Source organism: Peromyscus maniculatus, chromosome 2 (genome assembly GCF_049852395.1).
Source record: "Peromyscus maniculatus bairdii isolate BWxNUB_F1_BW_parent chromosome 2, HU_Pman_BW_mat_3.1, whole genome shotgun sequence".
Taxonomy (NCBI): Eukaryota; Metazoa; Chordata; class Mammalia; order Rodentia; family Cricetidae; genus Peromyscus; species Peromyscus maniculatus.
Genome location: NC_134853.1, coordinates 97,414,555 through 97,440,262, shown reverse-complemented (window position 1 = coordinate 97,440,262; position 25,708 = coordinate 97,414,555). Strand labels below are relative to the sequence as shown.

At 37.3% G+C, this 25,708-nt stretch overlaps 1 protein-coding gene across 15 annotated transcripts in view; it reads left to right on the top strand.

The window, feature by feature from the left end:
• Ptprd (protein tyrosine phosphatase receptor type D) overlaps positions 1–25,708 on the top strand; it is a 2,233,434-nt gene that overhangs the window by 2,029,188 nt on the left and 178,538 nt on the right. For 14 of the 15 annotated variants that reach the window (XM_015999923.3, XM_076564405.1, XM_076564406.1 and 11 more), the window contains 4 exons: positions 12,372–12,560; positions 16,085–16,195; positions 19,519–19,788; positions 22,982–23,563. In XM_015999923.3, the coding sequence (XP_015855409.1) occupies positions 12,372–12,560; positions 16,085–16,195; positions 19,519–19,788; positions 22,982–23,563 (1,152 nt within the window). Of the gene's footprint in view, positions 1–12,371; positions 12,561–14,414; positions 14,499–16,084; positions 16,196–19,518; positions 19,789–22,981; positions 23,564–25,708 lie in introns of those variants that run through there. The other variant, XM_076564403.1, reaches the window with a different exon arrangement.

Sequence of the window (25,708 nt, the reverse complement as noted above, 5' to 3'; positions counted from 1 at the left end):
ACAAAATACTTAAGGACACACATGGCTTAATACGCTCTGCTCACCACCAGCTCCCGAGGATGAAGATGGGCCTATTGTCCACTTGGTTGATACTTGTTTTGGTTGGAAGAAAGATCATCAAAAGTTCATTATTATGTTATACTTTAGCAGATACCTGGATAGAAAAAAAAAAATCAGTACAGGGGTTTATCTAATTCTTTCTCTAATAAATGGTTTACCATAAACAGAATTGTTTTATAAAAGTATTGCTTTCTATTCTTTTTTTCATATGTTGAGACTATCTTTTGAGTTCTCTCCCTTTTCAACATCAGGTTGGAAGTTAAAATATTTGTAAATCTTACTTTTTTAATAGGAATTTATCTATTTCCAGACCTAATGTGGTTTTTCTGTCATTATCATCATTGTAGACTATTTTGGAGTTGAATTATCACCTCAATAGATATGATGCCCAAAGGACCACAGAAGAAATATCTACTTTTCACTTAGAACAGAGTTGTATGAGTGCATCTCACTACCTGTAAGATTTAGAAATAGACGCCATAAAACTGAGGTTTTTGTAAGTAATGTTTTCAAATTTAACTTAAGATATTATTGGGAAATTTTTACGGGGTTCCACGAATGACTGCTTGGAAAGAATAATTCACTTCTCCCAAGGATGATCCCCCCACTGATTGTATAATTAGAGTGGTCAGCCTCGCAACATACACATATGAACTGCAAAAATGGACTAAGGAGGTCATATTTTTATATATTTGTTCATACACATACTTACATACATACATATCTAACAATAATAATCGAAGAATAAGACTATCAATTTGAGAGTGAACAGATATGAGAAGGGTTCACTGTAGGATAGCTGGGAGGGGCTGAAGGGAAGAAAGGGAGGGGATGAGTGATATATTTACTTAAAAACATATTAAAATTTTTTTAAAGGATAGAGGAAAAACATAGAGTATTACTTCACTTAATTTACCTGTATAATGTTTAGAAATTTGAAACAGTCCTAGTTGTCTTAACTCAAGCAACTTCAACTGTCTCCAAGTCTTCATTTCAGAACTGTCAGTTCAGACTTTCATTAATATTTCTGATCTGGATAGTTCTGAAAATATGAATTTTTTCATTTAGAGTTTTCCTGATATTTATTCAAGATTATATTTGGGAATGTCTCTGCAGGGTTACATTGGAAGTGATATTAGTGTTTCTTATCACATAACTTGATTTATCCCATTCCTGATATTGCTAAGTTAGATTCCCTGATTAAATTTGTTTCTATGTGTCTTCTCCATTGTAAAACTACTAACATTACCTTTATATTTAATACTTTTTGTTTGTAAAGTATTTTGAAGCTATGTGACTATACCAACACCACCCCAAATATTTCAATTTATATTCCATTTATACTGGTATACAGTCATTTTAGTCAGCATGTTAAAGTTAATCAGGTCAAATGCTTTATTGGCAATCAGATTGACCTACATTTATCCCCTTTATGCTGGCATCTGTGTAGTTTTGACATGCCCTTATCATTTCTTTTGTATGTGTGTGTACTTTCTTGATCAACAAGATAGTTCCATCTATGGCTTTTGCTTTCCTTGTTCCAGTGATGGCTGAATCTGCCATTCCCCCAAAGAAGCTCTGGTTGCCTTCACTAGTGGATAATAGGTGTGACCATTGCTGTTCAGTATTGCTTTTCCTGACCTCTTGCTTCACAAAGTTGAGAAATATGTTTGGTTAGTTAATGTAAAGGGTTTCTATGTATAGGTACACTCATTAATAGTTGCATTTATTTCTGCATCTATTTGTATATGTTGAAAACTGTGTATACCCCAGTGCTTCCATTGCTACCCCAAATTATATGTTTCACTCTGGTTTTCTTTTAAATAAAACTCTTGATGGCTTAAAAAAATGTGCTTCAGCCGGGCGGTGGTGGCGCACGCCTTTAATCCCAGCACTCGGGAGGCAGAGCCAGACGGATATCTGTGAGTTCGAGGCCAGCCTGGGCTACCAAGTGAGCTCCAGGAAAGGCGCAAAGCTACACAGAGAAACCCTGTCTCGAAAAACCAAAAAAAAAAAAAAAAAAAAAAAAAAAGTGCTTCATTTGTCTATAGTCAAAATGTGAACAGTCAGAACAAATGGCTTCCGCAGCTTTGTTTTAAAATTGTTGAGTAAACTAGTGAATAATGGAGATTCAAGGCCAAAGCACAGCCTCTCTGTGACCATTTCTGTCCTTTTAGCTCTCTTCCTATAACAAAACAGAAAAAAAACCAACAATCACCATTTTCAATTACAGCTCTACTTTCTAAAAAATAATCAAATTAATGATCTAATATGAATCTTCCTAGTGTGGATTTTATCTTAACATTCAGAGTAAAACTTGTACATGGGGAGTGGACGTTGTTTTGTGGAACATGCTTGTTAGTAAATATAAATTGATTTTTTTTTTTTTTTTTGGTTTTTCGAGACAGGGTTTCTCTGTGTAGCTTTGCGCCTTTCCTGGAACTCTCTTTGGAGACCAGGCTGGCCGCGAACTCACAGAGATCGGCCTGCCTCTGCCTCCCGAGTGCTGGGATTAAAGGTGTGTGCCACCACCGCCCGGCTAAATTGATTTTTTAAAGCAGAAGTTTTAAAGTAAGTGAATAGTAGCTCTTAATTTTCCTATTTCATCATAATTTTCTCATCTTAAAGTACAAAAGAATGATCACTGGCTAAGACCAAACACCAATACTGGTATGAGTTACTAACTTACAGCAATGTAAAATTGCACCCACCACATTCAGACTAACTGGGTTGGTGTTCTGCTATGCAGACATTACTTGCGATTTACAGGATAATTGTATATGTTGCTTCTAAACAAGTTTGCTTTATTCAGTGACAAAATTGACTTGTTAAAGCCTCAATATATGAAGAATATTTCATAAAATGAAACTTTGCTCTGGAATGTGCTCAGTTGTTTCTACACAAAATTTTAGTAGCCACTATAGTTGAACTTTCTATCAGTTTATCTAATATTATTGTTTATATTTATTCAGTGTGTGTGTATGTGTGTTTACATTTGCACACATACAATTATACATGTAGAGACTGGAAGAAAGTTTGCAGAAGTCTTTTCTCTTTCTACTTTGTAGTCCTTAATGTTTGAACATGGGCCATATGTCTTGGTGACAAGCAATTTAACCTGTTGAGCCATCTCATCAGCTCAAATTCTTCTTTATTCACATGTGACCTAATCACAGGAAAAAAATAACATAAACAAAAAACAAAAATCATTGCTAATTCCTCAATACAGTAAATATTCTTAAAAGAAAGAGTACTTCTTAAGATTTATTCATTGCATCTCACTCTTAATTAGTCTTAAGGCTAGAAATTTAATATATTTATTAAATAATCAACCTAAAATCTCATTAATGAGGGGACAGCTTTCTCCTGTTTCATATATATATATATATCCCCTGAGGAAGACTAGCCTTATAGTTAGGAACTACTTTACCTATATGATTTATTTAATTCCATTCATTAAGCATCATTGCTGTGGGTCGGTCTGTATGTTAAATTGCTCTGATTGGTCAATAAATAAAACACTGATTGGCCAGTGGTCAGGCAGGAAGTATAGGCGGGACTAACAGAGAGGAGAATTGAGAGAACAGGAAGGCGGAAGGAGTCACTGCCAGCCGCCGCCATGACAAGCTGCATGTGAAGACACTGGTAAGCCACGAGCCACGTGACAAGGTATAGATTTATGGAAATAGATTAATTTATGCTATAAGAACAGTTAGCAAGAAGCCTGCCACGGCCATACAGTTTGTAAGCAATATAAGTCTCTGTGTTTACTTGGTTGGGTCTGAGTGACTGTGGGACTGGCGGGTGACAAAGATTTGTCCTGACTGTGGGCAAGGCAGGAAAACTCTAGCTACATATAATTTTGATAATGACTCAGCACTTTGGCTCTATAAGAAAACACACTTGGCTTTTATTTTGTTATGTTTACTTTCAGAATTGCTGATTTTTGGATAATATGGTCATGATGTCAAAGCAGTACATACAACTCCCTGATACCTTGTAGAAGGCTGAAAAGGACAGACTTGTTTACATAGATATTCTTAAAAAAAGAATAATGAATGATCCATCTTCCCCTTCTAAGACTATATTCTGGGAAGGAAATAGTTCCAGTTTGTAGACTGATATTGTGGCTTATTCTGGAAAAAAATGGCTTGAAGCACATTGGTGTTTAGCAATATTGCAAATATGCCTCTTTCTTCTATCCTGCGATAGTGTGATCTGTTTCCTCAGGCAGACACAGATAATCATAAGTAGAGATACCTGTGTGGCCTAAAGTAACAGCATTAATGTGTTTTATCTGCTCACATATGGTTTTCAGATCTGTTAACTGTTTACAAAGAAACTCTGCCATTTTGGTGTCTAGTCACAACAAAAATCACACCATCTACTATCCTTTTTATACAGTTAAGCAGAAATCAAACAAAGCTCCAAGATACAGGCACATTTGAGCTCCCTAGGCAATGTACTGGATGCCTCTCATGTATCTCATGCTCTTCTATTTCTCATATATATTTACTTAATCTCTACCTAAAACCACTGGTAACTCTTAAGGAGCCAATTAATAATGTCTAAAGAAGAATGTTTGAAGTATAAGAACTAAAAAACATTACTGTCACATGCCATGTGATGGTAATGTCTAATATTTTATGCTTAGAACATAAAATATACCCAAGTATTCTGTTTTCCTCTGTGCTTTCCATATTGTGCAGGCATTCAGTAAGAGGCCATCACTATTCATGATGCATGTTTATTTCATGAGAAACGGTTGGCATAGAGAAAACACAATAAGGTTGAAATCGAATAAAAGCACAGCCAATCTAGAACTTATAGACTTTAACATTTGCTGTTTGACATGGAACAAGTAAGTTAATTTTGAAGACTCTGATTTATGTTAGTAGAAAATGGACATACTGACACCAACACTGTCATAATTAAGCTGCCTACAAAGGCTCAGTTGCTTGTTTTAGACTTACAGGGCATCACAGAACTTAGTAGGGTAAATTCTACCTCATTGGTCCAGTATACTGTTTTTGCTAATTTCTGTGACATGAATTGGCTTTTTTGAACTGAACAGTACTGGAGGGTTATATTAGCCTATGGCGATATAGTCTAGACATGTGTTAACTTACCTTGTTTTGTATAATCAGATATTTTCTGAATTGGAATGTTTTTAAAGAACGGGATTAAAAATGTCTTTGACTTTATGGCTTCATTTTTATAAAAAGAAAAAAAGCCCTTCTCTGAATCACTGGGATTTACTAAAGACACTTGCCACTCTGTAGCTGACTTCCTGGATTTGTGTTAGATTCCACATATTGATGAAGAGCAAACACCAATGCATATGTTTCTCGCCTGAATGTTTGTGCAGTGACATTTATACCATGAACACACCATCATGAATAGGTAAATGGGAAAATTATTATTTTATTTTAAAAGGCCACTGTTGAGTATATGCCTATCAGTGATTTCACTTCTGCCTAGTATGTGTGAGGCCCTAGGTTGATTTCCTAGTACCACAATGAATAAATGACAATAAATGAGAGAGGAGGGAGGGAGGGAGAGAGAGAGAGAGAGAGAGAGAGAGAGAGAGAGAGAGAGAGAGAGAGAGAGAGAGAGAGAGAGGGAGAAGGAATGAATGAACAGCTATATAGAGCTCTCCATATGATCTACTCCTTAGGAATACTTAATTCTACTTCTTTGGATAATAGAAACCTCATGATACAAAGAAAAGAATTTGGTTTTGGTATTTGTAGTCATTTAAAACATGGTGTCTCGGATATGTCTGTGTTTGAAATCTGCTTGTGGAACAGTCATCTGGCAGTGTAGTTTTATCTCCATTTATATTGCAGCTCCTATTGTACAGAGATGGAAAAAAAGAGCTTGGGCTCTATAGAGGTTTGGAGAGGGCTCTGCTCCCTAAACAGACCTGACCCCAGGTAATCCCTGTGCCCCTGATTTGTGTGCATTCTTTTCTACCTTGCAGTTAATGATTGCCACTCTTATTATACCAAACCTTTGGGTCACATGCTTCTATTCTTCTTTGGGCTGTTACTGGAGCTTGGCTAGTATGTTAATGTTAGTAGATGCAAGGATGCAAGACATTGATGTCAGGCTGTGCTAGCCCAGCTCATCTATTAACTCACTCTGTCCTCGTTCCTGGGAACTGGAGACAGTTATTCTCCTCTCAGTTTATCATCGCTTTGGACAATAATTATATCACACAATATACAGATTATCTAGATTACTATATGCTTCAGTTCCTGGGTCAGTTTGGACAAACAAGACTATCAATAAATATCTGTTTATACAATGAACAGTACCTTTTGCTGAGCATCTGAGAAGTGTAATAGCCCAAGTGCTCTTTTTCTTCAGTTTGCTAATGTGACTTCCATAAATATATTATAACCTTATTTGACCTTCTTAATACCATTGTTTATTTAACATTTCCAAGAGACTCTGTATTTCTTCTCATGTATATAAATTTACTAACTTATATACTGGATAAAAATGTATATGTTTGTCTGTCAGGCTAGGCTCTCTCCAGTCCCCTCTCTCATATAAATATTGGTAGTGCATACATATGTACACGTAAGCTTTTAGTATTTTTGTTTTAAAAAGCAGTATATTATCAACATTACCAATGTAACTTTTCCTTCATTTTTTGTTCTTCCTCTTCCCCTCTCTCCTCCCTCCCTCACTTGAGTCCCTCTTTCCTCTTTTTCTTCTTCATCTTTGTCCTCTGCAAGATACAACCATATGATCTTCCTGCCAGAACCTCTTGAGGGATGAAATCATAGGTGTGGTCCATAACCTCTGGCTCTTTGTTTCATAATAACCAAAACTTCCCCCAGCTGAGGCCTTAGTGGTGTCTGGGGGGCCATGCTGTTGCCAGAACCATCCTGATCTGAGTGGCCAGTGCTTCCACCCAGAACCAGGACATGATCTAGGCCCAAGTTGCTGCCAAGGATCATGTCTTGGTCCATGGTTCAGCTTCAGCTGGTGATCTGTGGCCCATGTCACCTCAGGGAGCCTTAGGAACCATGCCAGATCAAATTAGAGGGCTATGCTGAACTGGCTCTGCCCTTTACTGGTCCAGGGAAAGCTGGCCTTGCCTCTCATTGCACACTGCAGCAAGAGAGCTGGCCCTGACCTTCACAACCCCCATGGGCGAACTGGTCCCTGAACTCTGGAGAGATGACTCCACACCTCACCACAGGCAAGGGTGAACTGACCTTAAGGGCATGGGCATATGGGGAGTTGACTCAACCCCCTTGCCTGAGGCAGATGACCCAATTGGCCAGGACTGACCAGCTCAGCTCCTAACCAGACCCTTGCCTGGGCCTTGAGTTGGCCCACACTAATATCTGCCCCATCTAGAACCTGCTGGAGCTTGTGAAGGGATTGGCCCTGTGGGACAATACCCGAAGGATCCCCAAGACACAGAATGGTCACAGGATATCCCAGAGGAGTTCTGTTGAGGATCCAGTGATGGTGTTGTACCAGAAACCAGAGGCCTTGAAAGAGACCAGTGATCATTGCAATGGACATTTGCTAGCAAAGCTGATAGGACAGAAGGGTACACTATGTGACATACTGAGGCCCCCAGGATGAATGAAGAGGTGTTGGAGAGGTGGGAAAGAAGCAAATAGGTTTTTTTTTTGTTGTTGTTTTGTTTTGTTTTACTTTTGTTTATTTGCTTGCTTGCTTGCTTTTGTGTTGTTTTCTTGTGTGTGGGGGGGGGCACTGAAAGAGTGAGAGGAGGATATGGGGGGACCTAGAGTGGAATTGGGGTACATGATGTGATATTTTCAAAGAATCAATAAAGAAGTTAAAGTTAAAAAAAAAAAGAAAAAAGAATAAGATTAAAAGGCCTAGTCAGGTTGATTTCACCCTGTAAAACCTCTGACAATATTAGGCAATGAGAATTCCTCAGGGCCACCTCAGGAGAACTCCATGGCCATAACAGATCATTTAGAGTTCTGGGATTTCCTTTCAAATATGAAAGGTTAAATATTTGTGGAATTTGAGTGAAAGTAAAGACCTTCATAAAATTATTTGTGGATGAATGATGAAAATAGTTTAACCCAGGAAATTATACAATAGCTCTTACTTAAGCATTCAGGGCTATCCAAAGCATGACTCCCTACAAAACAGTGATATCCCTTTCTCATAGATACCTTTCAAGTCCTATTGATGTCGTTAAGTTCAACAGCAATGGCAAATGCACTCTGCAAAATGCTGACATTCCCATATCTCTTTCTTTAGTGTAACTGAAAGTTTCCTATCAGCATATTTCATCAAGACATAAACAGAGCATAAACTCATGCTGTATTTGCACATCTGCTGTAACTGCCATTTTAAATAGTGTGTGTGTGTGTGTGTGTGTGTGCGCACGCGCACGCGCGCACACACACACACACACAGGCATGACTCACTGAGCACAAGTATGTAGTCATCTGCCCTTTAATGGCCTCTCAAAGCAGCAGACCAAATGGTTTCCTGAAGGTCAAGTCTGATTTAAATTGTTGATGAATTAGAAGCTAATTCTGCATGATTGAATATTAATACAGAATGGTGATAAGTAAGGCACTTTAAACCTTAATGAGCACATTAATGAATAGGACAAAATGTTTTTCTTTTTACCTCATGTAAAAGTTTAAAAGTGCTAACATGGATGGTTTGTTAATTTTTGATACCTGCCTTTCCCTAAGAGTACTTATTTGGTTAAGGTGTTAATAGTATTGATTTGATGCCCAAGTTTCCACTGACTTGATAAATTGTCAAAACTTATGTTATCAAATGGCCAAGGCAGTTTTATATAAATTACTAATAAATATAGAGGATAAAAAAAGCAATTAACATCTTCTAAACTACACCCACTGAGATAAGCATTCCAATTAGAAATTTCATTATTTCTACCGTCTATTTTATGTTGAATACTAAGTTTTATTGCCAAATACCTGACAGTCAAGTTGGAAGAGAGCCCCATCTGTCAACTTGTAACAGCTCTGGCTGTTTGAATCTGTTACATTGTGATGTTTCTCATGAAAATTTAATGAAGATAGTAGATTCAAAGAGGTTCTGTGCAAGAAGGATGGTGGATAGAATTTAATTACCCTTATTAAGACTAAGAAAGAAATTCTCTTTACATTTCCTTGTAGATTAATATGCAAGAAAGGTATTCTTTGCCATGTACTTGTGAACATGAAAAGGAGGCTCTAGAGTGTTCTTCTTGAGCCAAGTTGGGAAAGAAAGTAGATGCAAATGTATTGGTCTGCTTGGGAGGCACATGTCTTTGCTTCAGGGTAACTCCAAAATGGGGCTTCATTTCCAATAGATGGTTGGTTATTAAATAGATATTTCCTAGGGAAGAGCCTTTAGTAAGTACCTGTGGCACAGTACATGGATGAGCCTGATTATTGGCTTGCCTCTTTAGAAACATGCACACGTGAAAGGGAATTCATCAGGAAAGCAGTATTGATGTATCTGTAGGCAACTGGTAGGTAAACCCTGTGGGAAGATGCAGTGCCCTGTGGAATACAGACCACTCAGAAAACCCAAGAAGGATGTTTAAAATTATTAACCTATCTTGGTTGCCAGGAAAATTAAAAATACAAAAGAGATCTAAATTTTTATTTCAGAAATCTAATTTCTAAACAATGAAAGCGATGTGCTGCACTTTTGAGCACAAGAGGTGAATTATTTTTATCATTTGAAGCAGTTTACGTTCAATGCCTGCCAAGTGGGGTGTTTAATAATATGTGCAGTTGAGAAACCATTGATCTTTCTTCTTCTTCTTTTTTTTTTGCTTGTTTCCTCCAACAACATTAGAACTATGCTGTACATATAAACATATTGACAAAAACCTATAAAGACATAAAGCATACCTTGATGGAATTCAACTGAAATGATTTTAAATTAGCACAGCCCGATTCTCAAAGTATTCCATCTTACTTTTAATTTTTAATTTTGCTTTAGAGATTTGGACAATCATTTTGAAAGTCCTAACCACTGTATCTGACACTTGTCCACTGTAGACCTCTACTTTGTGGAGGATGGATAGGAATTTCAATATTTGAAGAAACATAGTATGATACCACTTTATCTTTCAACTCGAATGTACTTCCCTGAAAATTAACTTTTTGTTTGTTTTACTTATTTATCCATTCATATCTCTAAATACATGTATGATAATAATCTCTCCTAAATGCATATATTAATCTCAGATGAACAATCTGTTTACTCATAGTCTGTATTTTGAATTATTAGCCTATCAGCTTTTTCTTACAATGGACTAGGTTTATTCACAAAAACATTTCTGTTCATTGGCAGTATTTGACCTTCTTTCAGGAATCTGAAGAGTTCTGAACTATTCTGGTTACCTCTTTCCAGAAATTCTTAGACTTGAGACACACTGGCGTTTAAAATCCTGATTATTGTGATGTCAGGATATCTGGATATAAATAAGACATGAATGAACTCATGTTGTACAGGGATAAATGGCAGATTTACTTGCTTGTTGCTCTGGTACTTCGGTGAGGAAAAGATTAAATGTGTTTGAAGGAGATTGGAAAAGCTTTTAAAATAAGTTGATTTCAACGAGGGGGGGGCTTCCTCTACAGATGCAAGGGACTGATTTAACAATGAGCTCGGATAGAGAAGTATTGGGGATGGAATTATTCCAAGGCTATAGAAAAAAGGCAGATACGACACATAGGGCCAAGAGACCACACAGTGACAGCATCAGGAATGCTACCTATTTAGCAGTCTCAGGTCAAGTGGGCCCATGGGTCTCTGGAACTCATAGGAACCAAGAAGAAGCCAGGTGTCTCTCTTATGATTTCTAACTGTATTTGTGCACTTTTGTTTATGTTTGCAAGCCTGTTTGGAAGGAAGTGTTTCAGTGGTCATAAGGAAATATATATTAAATTAATACCAAGGCTGATTGGAAGTCAAATGTTTGATAATAGCGCTCATAGAGATACTACCCATCAAGCTAAAATCTCAAGTGGGGTTAATGTGGAAAATACTTTCTAGCCCTGGCTATACGTACTACCAAGGTAGTTTATTGCTAGGAGCTTGGTGATGAAAGTGGGGAGGGGGTGACTAGTTTATAATTTCTCAAGATCTATGTCTAGAGCAATTTCAATATGGCATGAAGAATTTATCTTTAAGTGGGTTAGAGATGCAAAATGTAGGAGTCCCATCTTTTAAATCACTAGCCTTTTGGAAAATATTCTTTCATTGTAAAGAACGCATATTTTTGTGTTAGTAATCAGGAGTTCTCTTTGTTCTTTGGCAAAAAAATACACTCAATTTTCTGATTAATTGAAATTCCTTATGAAGAATTCATGCTGGTTGAACCACATGCTTCTTTGAAGAAGAAATCTAAATCCATGTGGTCATAGTTATCCTTTAAGTGTTTGAGGAGGCCTAGTGCCAGAACACACACACACACACACACACACACACACACACACACACACACACACACACACACACACACACAGTGAAAGCTCAAGTTCCTCATATAAAATGGTCTAGCATGTGTATAACCTTATAATCCTCCTATGCTTTAGTTAATCACCAGATGACTTGTAGCAGAATTTAATGTAAATGTTATGGGTGAATGGCTCTTATATTCTTTTGTTTAGAGATTGACAGAAAAATGGACTCAGTATTTTTGCATATTTTAGTCCTCAAATGGGTTAGTACTTTAATGTGAATACAAAACTAGTAGGCACAGAAGTCATGTGTGTGCAGCTTTATTTGAAAACTATGAAAAGCATATTCCCTTGGAGTAGAGATAACTTACTATGCCTATGAACCTACTTGCTTTTATTCATGTCTGCTTAATTCTCTTGTATTCTACTGGATCCTGTGGTTTGCTAGTGTCATCGTCTAGACTTAGGATATTTCCATCTTTCTAAAGAAAACAAAGTCCCTTCTTCCTTTTTGCCAGCTATCAAACTTTTCTTCTTTAAGATCCATTGCAGGCACTTCCCCTTTGGTGCTTGCTAATCACGGAAAGCACTGTCGTGGCCATTACTCATCCCTCTGTGCTCCTAGAGTACATCATCATAGCTGTTTACAACCCAATGAGCTAGTTGTTAGTGCATCGCACGCCTACATAGATTGTGTATAGGGCTGGTTAAGAATTAACATGCTACCATGTCCTAATGTTACAACGGTATATGGTTTATGTTTAGTTTGCAACAAATGGAAATAAATAAAAGAACAGGATTATGAAAAATAATGAATTCATTGTTATTAGTTTTGTTAAAATAATTGTGCTACCTTTTGTCTTCCAGAGGATCAGATTCCAAGGGGTTTCCCTACCATTGACATGGGCCCACAGTTGAAGGTGGTGGAACGTACCCGCACGGCCACCATGCTTTGTGCAGCCAGCGGTAATCCGGATCCAGAAATCACTTGGTTTAAAGATTTTTTACCTGTTGACACAAGCAACAACAATGGTCGTATTAAGCAGTTACGATCAGGTAGGGTCTTGTCACTGTTTCTACTAACTCCTGGACAGTTTTTAAACTACTTTTCTCTACCTTTAGTCTTTCATTTCAATTTAATTTTATTTAATTTTTTAAGGTATTGATTTATCTCCCTCTTCTCCTTCTCTGTTGTTTACTGTGTTTCCATGTTTGTGAGGTCATGGCCTCATCCAGAATCTGTCTTCCCTTGGTGCATTTTGCGGCTTCTGTTTGATCCACATTGCTCACTGCTGTGACTGTATTCTTAATAATTTTTAATTTACTGCTTTTCTGCGGTATTTGATGGGTTCATTTTCTCTTCTTTCTTCCTTCTTCATTTTCTTTTGAAATAATTTTATTTCAACATTGGATTTCATTCCAAACTTGCAAGGTGCTCCAGTGGCTACTTCCATATAAAAATGTTCATATTAAACATGAAAGTGATTGTGTTGCATTCAAGTGTTTTTTTCTGCTGTCTTTTCTACATTTAAACTCATCCAAGTAGTAAATTTTAGTGAGTTTGGGCACATCTGCTTTCTTTTCCCTAATACACAGTGCACAGAAACATGAATTCATGAGTGACCAAATATAGTTTTTAAAGTATTTTCTAAGTACCAATGAAAGGAAGGTATTTGATTAACAGTTTCTGTGTCATTGTTAGTGAGCACTGCCCACACGGTAGCCACGGTGGTGTGTGCCCATGCTCAGGGGCTTTGACCCTCCAGTGACTGGATCTACAGAAGTCTGCTTTGGTGTAGACTTCAGCTTTTGCTGTTTCTCTTTACTCCAGCTCCTTCTCCCATTCTTATCCCAGTTTATTCCTTTGCCCCCTGTAGATTAAAATAGAAGAAGTCCTAAATTTCTTACAGTTTAGAGTCTGTCCCTAGATAATTTCACAGGAATGTATACTAATAATCTCTGTGCTATGATGTTGGTAGTGATATTGATATAAAATTCTAAGTTGTTAACTGCCTGTCTTCCCAGAATTCTCAGCCTTTGACCTGTCCTGTGATGTTAAAGCGTCTTGTTAACTGACTCTTTTGCTTGTTGTCAGCAGAATTGTGTAGATTAGCATTCTGTTATTGTAAATAAATAATTATTCACCTGTAACATAGATGATGTAGTATAATAAAGCTTTAACTCTGAAAAAATTGTACCAAATTATGAGGAATATAATCATATTTTTATGCTGTCTTTCTTCTCTCCGTATTTAAATCTCCAGAATCCATTGGTAAGTGCTTAGTTCTGAAGCGCACTTCACCCCCACTAATTTCCATATTCAGAATATGATCATTATTATTATTAATAATAAAATGCATGGCATGCATTTTACTAACTGTCAGTGTAGGCACCAGATCTTTATAGTGGCACACACATGCATACCTCCACAGAACTGTTTATCTTAAGAACACTGTATAAATAAATAAAATCGTACACATTAATCACACAATTGTAGCATAATGAGTAGCATAAGATTCCAATCCTCAGTGTTTGTTTCTAGCTAGTCTGTAGTATTTCCTCAAGTAGTATATATATATAGAAATACTTATATATATACTTAAATAGCTTAGCCAGTATTTTCCTAAACTATGTCATTAAAATGTTGTATAGTTCTATTTTTTAAAGGATACAAAGCTTATAAGATATACTTCTAACCCTATGTGACCTCAGCCCTAAGAACTCAGTTGCTTCTCTGAAAAAGGCGATTCTGCCTACTATGACCTTTGCCCTCTGTGGTTTAATGCACCTTGCTTTTATGATCTAATGATACGATCTAATATATTCCTGTTTACCAGTATAGTAATTCAAGTTTCTTTTAAGACCTTATTTAATTCTGTAAATCTAATCGAATTCTTCTCCCCAGCCCTAGCCCCCTTCTTCTCGTACTAATGCTTCTTCTTTCTAATCTTATTTGCATTCATATTATCCACCCAGGTGGTACACCAATAAGAGGTAAGAGTGCTGACCTAACGTTCACAGAATGATCTTGCTCATTCTCCCTGTCCTTTCATCCCTCTCATCCCTGTCCTGTTTTCAGATCCATTCCCATAATGTCCATCAACCTGATTTCTTTCTTTCCGTTTGGTTATGATTCGTGACTCTCATATTGTGGACTTTCCTTTTTCTTTTTCTCTTTGTTTTGTTCATTTCTTTATTTATGGAAATAATTATTTAAGTTGTGATATGCTTCAAAGAAAGCATATCCAGGTCGTTAGACCACAGACCGGTCACAGCTTATCATCTGTCCCTCTTTTTTTTTTTTTTCCTTTTCTTCTTCCTTTTTCTTTTTTCTTTTTTTTTTCCTTTTTTTCTTCTTCTTTTACCTTTTTTTTGTCCAACTGGAGAAAAAAAAAGATCATTTTTTTCTTCCTTAGCTGTTCTTGTTCTGGACCAAAGCCAGGGCGGTCTGGAGAACAGTGGCAGACATGCAGAGGACAGCCCGGACCGTCTGCTTTTTGTCTTTATCTTTCAAAAGGATTTTGCTTTTGTTCTTCAATTCTTTTTTCTCTTACTGTCTTAAAAGTCAAAGAATGACTCCCCCTTCCACCCGACCCCTCCTACAGTCTGACAGCGGTGCTTTTTTCTCCACTTCTTTTTTTCTTGGGTGCTCGTCTCTGGATTTTTGGATCTTCTGTCCTTCAGCCGTGGAAACAGGTTCTCAGTACTCTTGGTGGTATGTGGTATTGCCGGTTTTTCATACTTTGACTCCTCCGTGTGCGTTTCTTTTGTAATTCTTCTTTTGTATTTTTCTTGGGGTTTTGTGACACCACACTGCTAATCCCACAGTGGATTTTGATGGGTGTCTTAGGGGATCCATCCAGAGGTCCTCAAGCAGTGATTGGTTGGCTCTTCCTGGCTGGCCTGGGCCTTGCTTTTGAACTTTTTAAAACTCCTCTAATGCGAATCCTCTTTGTTTTTCAGCAAATGTCAGAAATGATTGTAAGTTGTGGCAAACTGTCTTTGTTTTCTTAAAAAGTCTGCATGTCTTAAGGGAGTTTTATTTCTTTAAGTGATATTTTCATAATTAATAATGACTAATTTTAATATTTTTTGCTTTGTGCAGCCTTTTTGTGCTCGCTGCGTATTTTTGGGCTTTCTTCCACAGAAGACTTTCTTGAAAACTCAGCCTGGTTTTTTTTGAGCGTACCTATCTTTTGCGCCACTTTTGTTGCCAAAATGAAACAAAACAAAATCAAATATTAATCTTTTGTTTTATTTAAAAGCCATACTTCCTTGAAGCAGTCTCACCCATCTTCATTTGATTAGTCTAGGAGCTAAGAGTGCTAATTATGACTAGAAGTCTTGCTTGGGAAAAAGATATTGTTTCCTTATGCTAGCATTGATGATGTAAAAAAATAATCTCTGTATGTTTTTCTCATCGCATCATTTTCTGTCTGTGCAACTTAGCAAGAGATTGAATCGACGTTGAGTGGACCTTCGCTTTGCAGGGCTTTTCATATTGTTAAGAGGTTTAGCTTGCTGAACTTCAAAAGCCTTCTCTGACCACATCTTTGGTGATGTATTTTATATCCATACAGGAGCCCTGCAGATCGAACAGAGTGAAGAATCTGACCAAGGGAAATATGAGTGTGTTGCTACCAACAGCGCGGGCACTCGCTACTCTGCCCCTGCCAATTTATATGTCAGAGGTAGGAAAGTTATAACCCTGGCATGGCTTCTCCATTCAGGCTCAGGGGGAGTTGAGATGCCCACAGGGTCTGTGTGATTATGGAAGTGTTTAACAAGAGGATTTGGTAATGATTACCGTTGGTGAAGCAGTTTATTAAGTAGAAAATTAAAAATTGAAATCTGTTGTTTTTCAATCTACACAAGGCTTGAGGTTTGTAGATATTTATTTGCATTGCAACTTCTGATTCTATTTTGACTGTACTGACTGACTGTGCTTGGCATTCGTTTGAAGTTTTCTTCTTTTCTTTCACTTTTTCTGTTGTTTCTCATTTGTTTCCTTACAAACCTTGAAATAAGTGCTTGGTGAACTACTAATCAGCTCTAAGCATGAAGGTGTTTATGTCTCCATGACCTCTGCTGTGGAGCTAGGGGCATAAAGTCTCCAAATTAAGAAAAACAGTTGCTACATAAAAATAGCACAATTGCATTCTTTCCTCTTATGCTGTCCTAATTAAAACACAGTTTTATATATGTGCATACGCATTTATATGCCATAGGATAATGATTGTATTTTAGGAAGTAATATTAGCTCTTCTTGAAGTAGGAATAAATTGTAAAGATCCATTCATATTTTCTCTTGAGTATTTAAATGATTTCATCTCAAGTATAGGAATGGTTGTACCTTTTATTTCAGCTGGAATGTATACCCCTCTTCCCAGAGTTCTCAGAGCTGGGTTTAGTTTGGTTTGTTTCTGGTGGAAACATTACTATTCTGGGTCAACAACTCTGAATAATTACAAGAGGCATGGGTGGGGGAGGAAATGGTTGCAGCCTGTGCTTTAAGGTACTATAGAATGGGGTTCTATAACAAAATACCTAGCTTGATTTTGAAATTTTTGTCGAGATAATTTTGTGCCCCCGGGGATGCCTTTTGCCTCCTTCTCTGTGGAGTCTGTAGCTGGGGTGGGGTTGGGAGTGGTGTGCACTGAGAACCTTTTCTTCCCTAAATTATTTGAGGGCCCCAATCCCCTTTTTCTCACAAATGTGATCTCCTTTGCTGCATGAGGCATGCATTACCTTCTTCTAAGGAAAATTTCAAAATGATGCTAGCTATTGTTCCTAATACTGCATTAGTCCATGGGGTATTGCTAACTTCTCCAGCTGGGGTAGGAAGATGAACTAGAGCAATTAACGATGTTCAAGTAGTGGTTGAAAGCCTTGATATGGCCTTTTTACTCTCTCTGTGTTTCCCTTGTTTTTCTCCTTTTCCTCATTTCATTGTGTTCTGCATCAAACCCCCCTACATCCCTCAGAGCTGCGAGAAGGTTGGTGTGTTTTTTACTTTTTACCCACCTTACAAAACTATCACTTAAACCAATAACAAAGAATACAAATGAAATGAATGTAGCTGCACTGTGGTCTTCTTTTGGTTAATGGTATATAATTGCAGAGATTGCTCTGGCCTTGGCTTCTGTTGCTTGCTGGTGGTATCTAAACGCAGTGCATGATGGGAGAAAATACACCTGGGTGCATGGGAACGGGTAACACTTAACTCTCTACGGTCCAGTGCATTGGTCAGTGTTCCTGCTTTCCTACCCCTGCCCCTCAACTCTTCCCATCTTCCACCCACCTTTTATTTCTGCCCTCTCAGGGTGCCTGCTGCCCCCAGGTGATGTTTTATAATTGTTCCTTGACCCCTCCATTTTTCTTGATATGTTCTTTGATGCCTCTGAGTCTGTGCTGGCCCCTGCTTGCTTCAGTAAACCTCTGAGTTGACTGCAGGAGGCATGCTTAGCACTGTCCTTCCTATGAATGTCACTCACCCCCACACCATTGCAGTGAGCCCTCTCCAGGCAGAGGTTTTCTGTTCCTAAGTGCAGCCAAAGTTTCCAGACAGAGTCCCTCTCCTTCTTCTTGGGGTTAAGAGGTTGTTTCCATGTCCTTTCCTGTAACTTCAAAAACCATTGTTTGCTATCTGTTTTTACAGTGTACTCCTGAAAGTTGCCCCTTTGGTTTAAAGTTCTTACAGTGTAAGGTTTTGCCCCTGAAGTCCAAGACAGAACCTATTTCTTTCTCACCTTAGTTTTCACAATGTCAAAGTGCATGTATTTGAACACAGCAGAACATGCAGATTATCTGAAGCAGGAACACTGAACTATGTTTGCTTGGTAGTGGGTCTGGTTTTTGTTTTTGTTTTTTCTGTGTCATGTTGTTCTAATATGGTCATTACTCTTAATGTCACATCCTGCTATGTAGTTTAGATCCATTGTCCATCACTTTGAATATAGATATAAAGTTCCTCTTACTGGATTCTGTGGTCATTGATGCTATTTAACCTTATATACAAGCTGGATGGAATCCTGAATGTGAATCCCTCTCCCCTGAGACTGCAATCCTCTACCTGTAACAACCTCCCTGTAATCATCTAACCTGTTATCTTCTAACTTTCAACCAAGTTCGCATCTCAATCACTACACTCTACCTTTTTTCTGTGTGTTTGTTTTAATTTCCCACTGTTCCTTCTTTGTCCTTGTCTAGGATTCCAGCCATTCTTCTGTTGTTTTATTGTGGGCCTTAAGAGTCCCAACTTCTGCATGACTGGCATGACTCAATCCAGTATAGTATCAACTGATGTTGTATATTTCTTCTTCTGTGACTGTCAGTTCTATACCACACATATACACCATGAATACACAGCAGACACATCACACACACACACACACACACACACACACACACACACACACACGTCATTTCTGTGTTTGTCCATTGTTAGTTGAAGTTTTGAGACTGCATCTCTCTGAATCTGAAAGCAAATAAATTGCTGTTTCAGTGTACTCAAGGTGATGTTTTCCAGGACTGGGATGTGATTACCCCATACACACATTCATGTCAGCTGGGAGTACCCAGAACTGAAGTCAGTCTTGATACTCACACATGCTGATGACCTTCATGTCACCTTTTGCATATACATGCCTGCATAGAAACATTGTTATATGCATGTATGTATATAGTTTGGTGTTTATCTTATGCATGGTGTTCGTGTACTGTTAATTTGTAGATAGTTTTTCATTTTTGTGTGGGGCCTATGTAGGTCTAATCAACTGTTGTATGATGTGTCTAAGATATCAATGATTAAACTAAATAGATGATTCTGTGTATACACATACCATACTCGTATGGTCTGTATTATCCACAGTTTTTCTTTTTGTTGTGATTTTTGGATAATTTACAATATGATTCGATTGTTTAATCATGTCTGTATGGTGCATGTCATGTGTTTAACTAGCTGCCTTATTCTTGCCTTGTATATGTTATCATGTTGCCTTGTGTTTTGTTCCAGTTCGCCGTGTACCACCAAGATTTTCTATCCCACCCACTAATCATGAAATAATGCCAGGTGGAAGTGTTAATATTACCTGTGTGGCAGTGGGGTCACCAATGCCTTATGTGAAGTGGATGTTGGGGGCAGAAGATCTGACACCTGAAGATGATATGCCAATAGGAAGAAATGTCCTAGAATTGAATGATGTAAGACAGTCCGCAAATTACACCTGTGTTGCTATGTCAACACTGGGCGTCATTGAAGCAATAGCACAGATCACTGTCAAAGGTATGCTAAGATCATGCTCTGATAATCTAAGTTATGCTCATTCTTGACTCAGGATTTTAAAATGAACAAATCCATCACTCAGTGCTTCACTTATGTAGTACCTAATCTCATCCGTCATATTATCTAAAATGTCCATGTCTTAGGTAGACTAATTTTTCTCACCTTAACTTCCTTCTTTACTTCTTTCCTTCCTTCTATACATTTTGGAATGAGCACACTGAGTGTTCTGCCACTAAGCTACATGCTCAGCCCTTTTGTGGTTTTAATTTTGACAGGTTCTCATTGACCCACACACAGGCTATGGTTTAATTTACACTGTGTCCTATACAAGCCATCCATCACTAATCTCTTACTTTAGCCTCCTAAAGAAGTGGGATCACAGATTTATTATTTGAACCGACTTGCAGATTCGTTCCTAAGATATTAGCAGTCTGAATTGGGATAATCATTACAATATTTAGCAGCAAGTATGACTTAGTCACTGAGCAGATAGAATCAGGAATGCTTCACTGGGTCTACCGTTCTGGTAAGATGGATGGCCTGCAGACTTTGTACTGGTCCAGATTTTTGATAGGAGTCATAAGAAGAATATTAATGAGTGTCATTAAATGCATAAAATCTCTGAAAAAAACAGAAATAAAAGAAAGTGCTGGAATCAGTATGACCTAATAATAGATGCTCTGTTTGATGGTCCTACCATTAAGAAGCAAAATGCAAATGGATCTGTTCTATCTTAGTTCTGCCCTTCACCTTGCATATATGAATACTCATGAAATTTTCTCTTCTTCAAGAAATGTACTAAATATAACCAAAGTGCTATATTCTGTGAACATTTTTTCAGTAAAAAGGGAGTTGAATATGTGTGAATACCACTTTCTTTTACCCAATACTTACATAATTCTAGAAAACTTACAAATTGGGTCATAGTGAGGGTAATTTGAGTTTCCTGTCAGTATCTAGAATTAGTTCAAAATGAACTCAAGTCATCATCCCATTTGGGAAGCATGAATTTATAAAAGCTAGAACACTTGTTATAATTGGTATCATATCTGCAACTGAGCATATATATCCCGTATATCATATGGCATAAGAACAAAATTGTACATTATCCACATTGCAGCATGCAATGTCTTATGTATGCCTAAAGTATTAAGCATAATTGTCTTTGTTCACATGCTATAGATATAGAGCCTTATTGTACAAAAATGTGATAGTGCACACCAGTAATGTCAGTTCAATAAATACAACCTTATTTAACAGCAGTTTTATTTTCCTGCAACATTCAGAGTGGTCCACTTTGCAAAATGTCAGTCCAGAATATTTAAATAAATGTGTTTTGTTACTAATTTTAGTAAAGTCTCTTTGCTAAATATTGTAATTATGTAGCTATTAGTAATATTAAAACAGCAAACCAACTGTTTTCATAATAACTATTTAAGCTTCAAATATTAGAGGTTTGCTAAAGACAGTAAAGATTTTGGAAGTGAGAGTAACACCAAATAATTATCATATTCACTTTTGTATCTCTGTTGTCCTGGTACTTCCTACTTCCCTGTCCTTTCCTACCTCAAAGATGAAACATAAAGGTAAAAACTGAAAGAAAAAAGAAACAAAACAGAACAGAAAAGATGCCGAAGTTGGGTGTTTCTTAGCTGCTATCCTAGGCGGTATTGTGATACTGGCCTCATGCTAACAGGAAATGGTTTGCTTATAAGCATTATTTTTTGGGGTTTTTTTGACTTGTTATCCAGAATAAAACTTACAAGTGAGGCCACCAGTAAAGCTGGCTTGCACTCTCAAGATTTTTTTGAGATTTGTTTTGTTAAAAGGAGGAGATTGGATCTCTAAAAACACATATTTAAATATAGATATTTGTCTACTTGCTATAATCTTAGATGTATCCAATGTAGAATACACAACTTTGGTTATTGACAAAATATTGTACAATGTGCTTTGTGAATATGTCTTAAACTCCCTAAGCAATTTTAAGAATTATGAAGAAACATGATTTAAGCTTATTGTTTTACTCTCCTTAATGTGTGCATGTGTGTGTGTGTGTGTGTGTGTGTGTGTGTGTGTGTGTGTGTGTGTGTATGGGTGCTGATCAGAATCAACCCAGGACTCCTTACTTGCCAGGCAAAGTACACTGTCATAGTTCTACCTTAATAATTTTAGATAGGTTATTTTTAAGTATCTTAGTCAGGTTCTCTATTGCTTTATGAAATACCATAAAGGGTTATTTCAGTTTATACTTGTACATCATAGTCCATCAGTGAAGGAAGTCAGGCTGAGAAATCTGGAAGTAGTAGTGAAACAGAGGCCTTGGAGGATCACTGCTTCCTGGCTTGTTTATAATGGGTTTCTCATCTATCTTGCTTTCTTATATGTCTCAGGACCACCTGTCCATGTGTGGCACTACTCACAATGGCTGGGTCATCCCACATCAATCACCAATTAAGAAAATATTCCCATAGGCCTACCCACAGAGCAGTCCACGGAGGCATTTCCTTAATTGTGGTTCCCTCTCCTCAGATAACTCTCTAAATTGTGTAAAGTTTGCAATGAACAAGCCAGGAATCTAAGAAATTCATAATGTTCTTTATGTTTTACAAATAGAAAAGTATTTGGATACTAGTCCTTTAATAGCAATTTAATTCCATTTCCATATATTCCATATTTAATGTTTATTGGTATTTATTTAAAATATTAATTTATTGAATCAGGGATTAAATGGCCAAGCATTTGAAATAAAAATTACAATAATTGCAGTTATATTTTTAAGAGTCCCCAACACACTGTGCATATTACTGGCTTAGCTCATTAATCTTCATAGCAAACTGATAAAATACAGCTACTCTGTAGTACAGTGCAACTCCAGTAATGCACCTTGTTCAATTTTCCCATTTGGAAACAAAACCCAAAAGACATTAAGTGATTTATTAGAATCTTTTAGTGAATAAGTGTAGATTTGAATGCAATTCCCCAAAATGCCATCAACATCTACTAGTAGGATGGGATCTGGGCCACCTATATGTATTTTACTGCTTTCTTGACATCTTCGGACATGTTACTTTGCTTCATCTGGTTAAATCGTCAGTAGTTGTATAATCTTGTCAGGTTAGTAATAGAGTATAGTTATTGGCGTAATAGCTGAGAAAAAAAAGATAGTCATTGTCTTTTTTCTGTCCCAAAGCCTTACCCAAGCCTCCAGGAACTCCAGTAGTGACTGAGAGCACAGCTACAAGCATCACGCTGACATGGGACTCTGGGAACCCTGAGCCCGTCTCTTACTACATCATTCAACATAAGCCTAAAAATTCTGAAGAACCATACAAAGAAATTGATGGGATAGCAACCACACGCTACAGTGTGGCTGGACTAAGTCCCTACTCGGATTATGAATTTAGAGTTGTTGCTGTCAATAACATTGGTCGAGGTCCACCAAGTGAGCCTGTATTAACGCAGACCTCAGAGCAAGCACCGTCCAGTGCCCCACGGGATGTCCAGGCACGCATGTTGAGCTCAACTACCATTTTGGTACAGTGGAAGGAACCTGAGGAGCCAAATGGACAGATCCAAGGATATAGAGTTTATTATACAATGGACCCAACTCAGCATGTCAACAACTGGATGAAACACAATGTAGCTGATAGCCAAATCACTACTATTGGCAATTTAGTACCCCAAAAAACATACTCTGTCAAAGTCCTGGCTTTTACCTCAATTGGAGATGGCCCTCTTTCAAGTGACATACAAGTCATTACTCAGACAGGAGGTAAGTCTGATTCAAGATGGGAAATGGAGCAGGTGGCTTGTGGGAAAGATAAAAACAAAGAAGGAAACAGCAAAGATAACATAAAGCTAAGTTGTTGAGATTTAGCACTTCACATTGTACTTTTAATCTATGAAACTAACCTATGAAATCTATGTACTTTAATCTATGAAAATTTGGGCAGCATACTTTTTTTTCTTTCTGGGAATCTATAGAAGGATTGCACTATTGGAACACTGTCTATAATGTATGGGCAGAACATTGTTAATCCAGATTGAAGGATTAATACATTTTCTCTGGTTTCATTGCTACAGTGCACTCATGACTTATTTTCATGGCTGGTATGGGCTTAATGACTTATCTAACTCAGGGTGTTTACTTCCTGTCTTTGTGATCCTAGTCTCGAGCATTTTACAGTGGAGTTTTGCTTTATTTTACTTTACTACTGTTGTTGGATATTTTGAGCTTGTTCACAGATTATTTTCTTGCTATAGTGTATGAAAGCTAACTATACATGTATATATTTCACCACAATTATAGTAAATCTATATTCCTTCATTATTTGGTGTTGGCAGTTCTTCTGTATTTATTTATTCACCATATTAACATGCAAAGAAATATGTAGACTAACTTAAGGTTCTCACTGGAAAATAATAGAGGTCTAAGAATATTGGTCTACTTTATCTTGAGCTACAGCTAAGCTTGGTGAATTTGGATGAGTTTATTTTTGTGTCAGCTTTTTGTTACTGTGACAAAACACCTGAAGTAACTTAATGGAAGAAATAGTTCATTTGAGTTCACAACTTACCAAGTTCTAGTCTGTGGTCAACTGGCTCTGTGTCTGCAGTGTTCTGACAGCAAACATGCTCTGTCTGGACCAGAAAGAAGGGATAAAGTCAAACAGGCAGACAGAAGAGGGATAGGTTTTCAGTTTCCCCTTCTTACCACTATCACCCCCTCCTAGTCAATTTGCTAAATTTCAGATTGCTATATCCCACAGACTGGTAACCAAACTTTAGTCCATGCACCTGGGAGACAGAGACAAGCAGATCTCTGAGTGTGAGGCCAGCATGGTCTACAGAGTGAGTTCCAGGAAATCCAGGGCTACACAGAAAAACCTTGTCTTGAAAACAACAACAACAACAAAAATTAGCCACAATGTGTTGTCTCTCTGAATTTTCGTTTTCTCATCTGTGATAGTGACTATAACGAATATTTTTTTGGCTCTATTTGTGTTTTTGTAGTGCCACAGCAACAAAGGACCACATACATGGTAGTCTAAACAGCAGGAATATATTGTCTCACAGGTCTAGTACCTAGAAGGCTGTAATCAGGATATTACAGGATTGCTTTCTATGAGCCTATGGGAAAAAGTGTGTTCAATATCTTTCCCTGAGCTTCTGGTAGTTTGCTGCCGGTGTTTCATTCCCTGGCTTGTAGAAACATGTAGTCCTTAATTTATCTCCACACTGTGTTGCTTCAAAAAGCAAGTATGTGTTCAAATTTGAACATTGGTCATATGGATTGGGCCAACCTAAAAACCCCATCTTAATTAACTTGGTCCACCCTGATAATGCTTTGTAGTGCTGAGCTCTAGGACCCCATTGTGCAAAATCTAAGGAAATAACTGTCAGCTCCCTCCACAATGTAGAGGACATAATAGGGAAACATAATAGGTAAAAAATAATAGTGAGCTAATACATGTTGGCCCATATGTTTTATATTTCTTGTGGATATTGATTCTTACAATCTAACTAGAGGGTAAGACTCTGGCAGCAAGTAAACTACAGGACAAAAAAATGAAACAGGTTTAGATCTTGGGTCATAAGGTTACTAGTGTAACTGAAATCAAAGTATCCTAGATACTTGGAATCACCATCATCTTTAAAATGTTGAAATTCCTAATGTGATAGTTTTAGTGGTTTTGTACCTATTAGGCCTTTGGTAGGTAAATAAAACTGGAGAGTATAGAATTTATTCATATCATTATTTAAAATTACAAAATTAAAAAGATTAAATTTAATTTCAATTCTGAAATGTTTCAAGTGTTTTAAATGAAGTTAAAGAATAAGCATTTTTCTGAAAAACATTATTATGCTCAGTCACTAGATTTGGCCAAGTTTTATTACCACAAATTTAAGCCTAGCA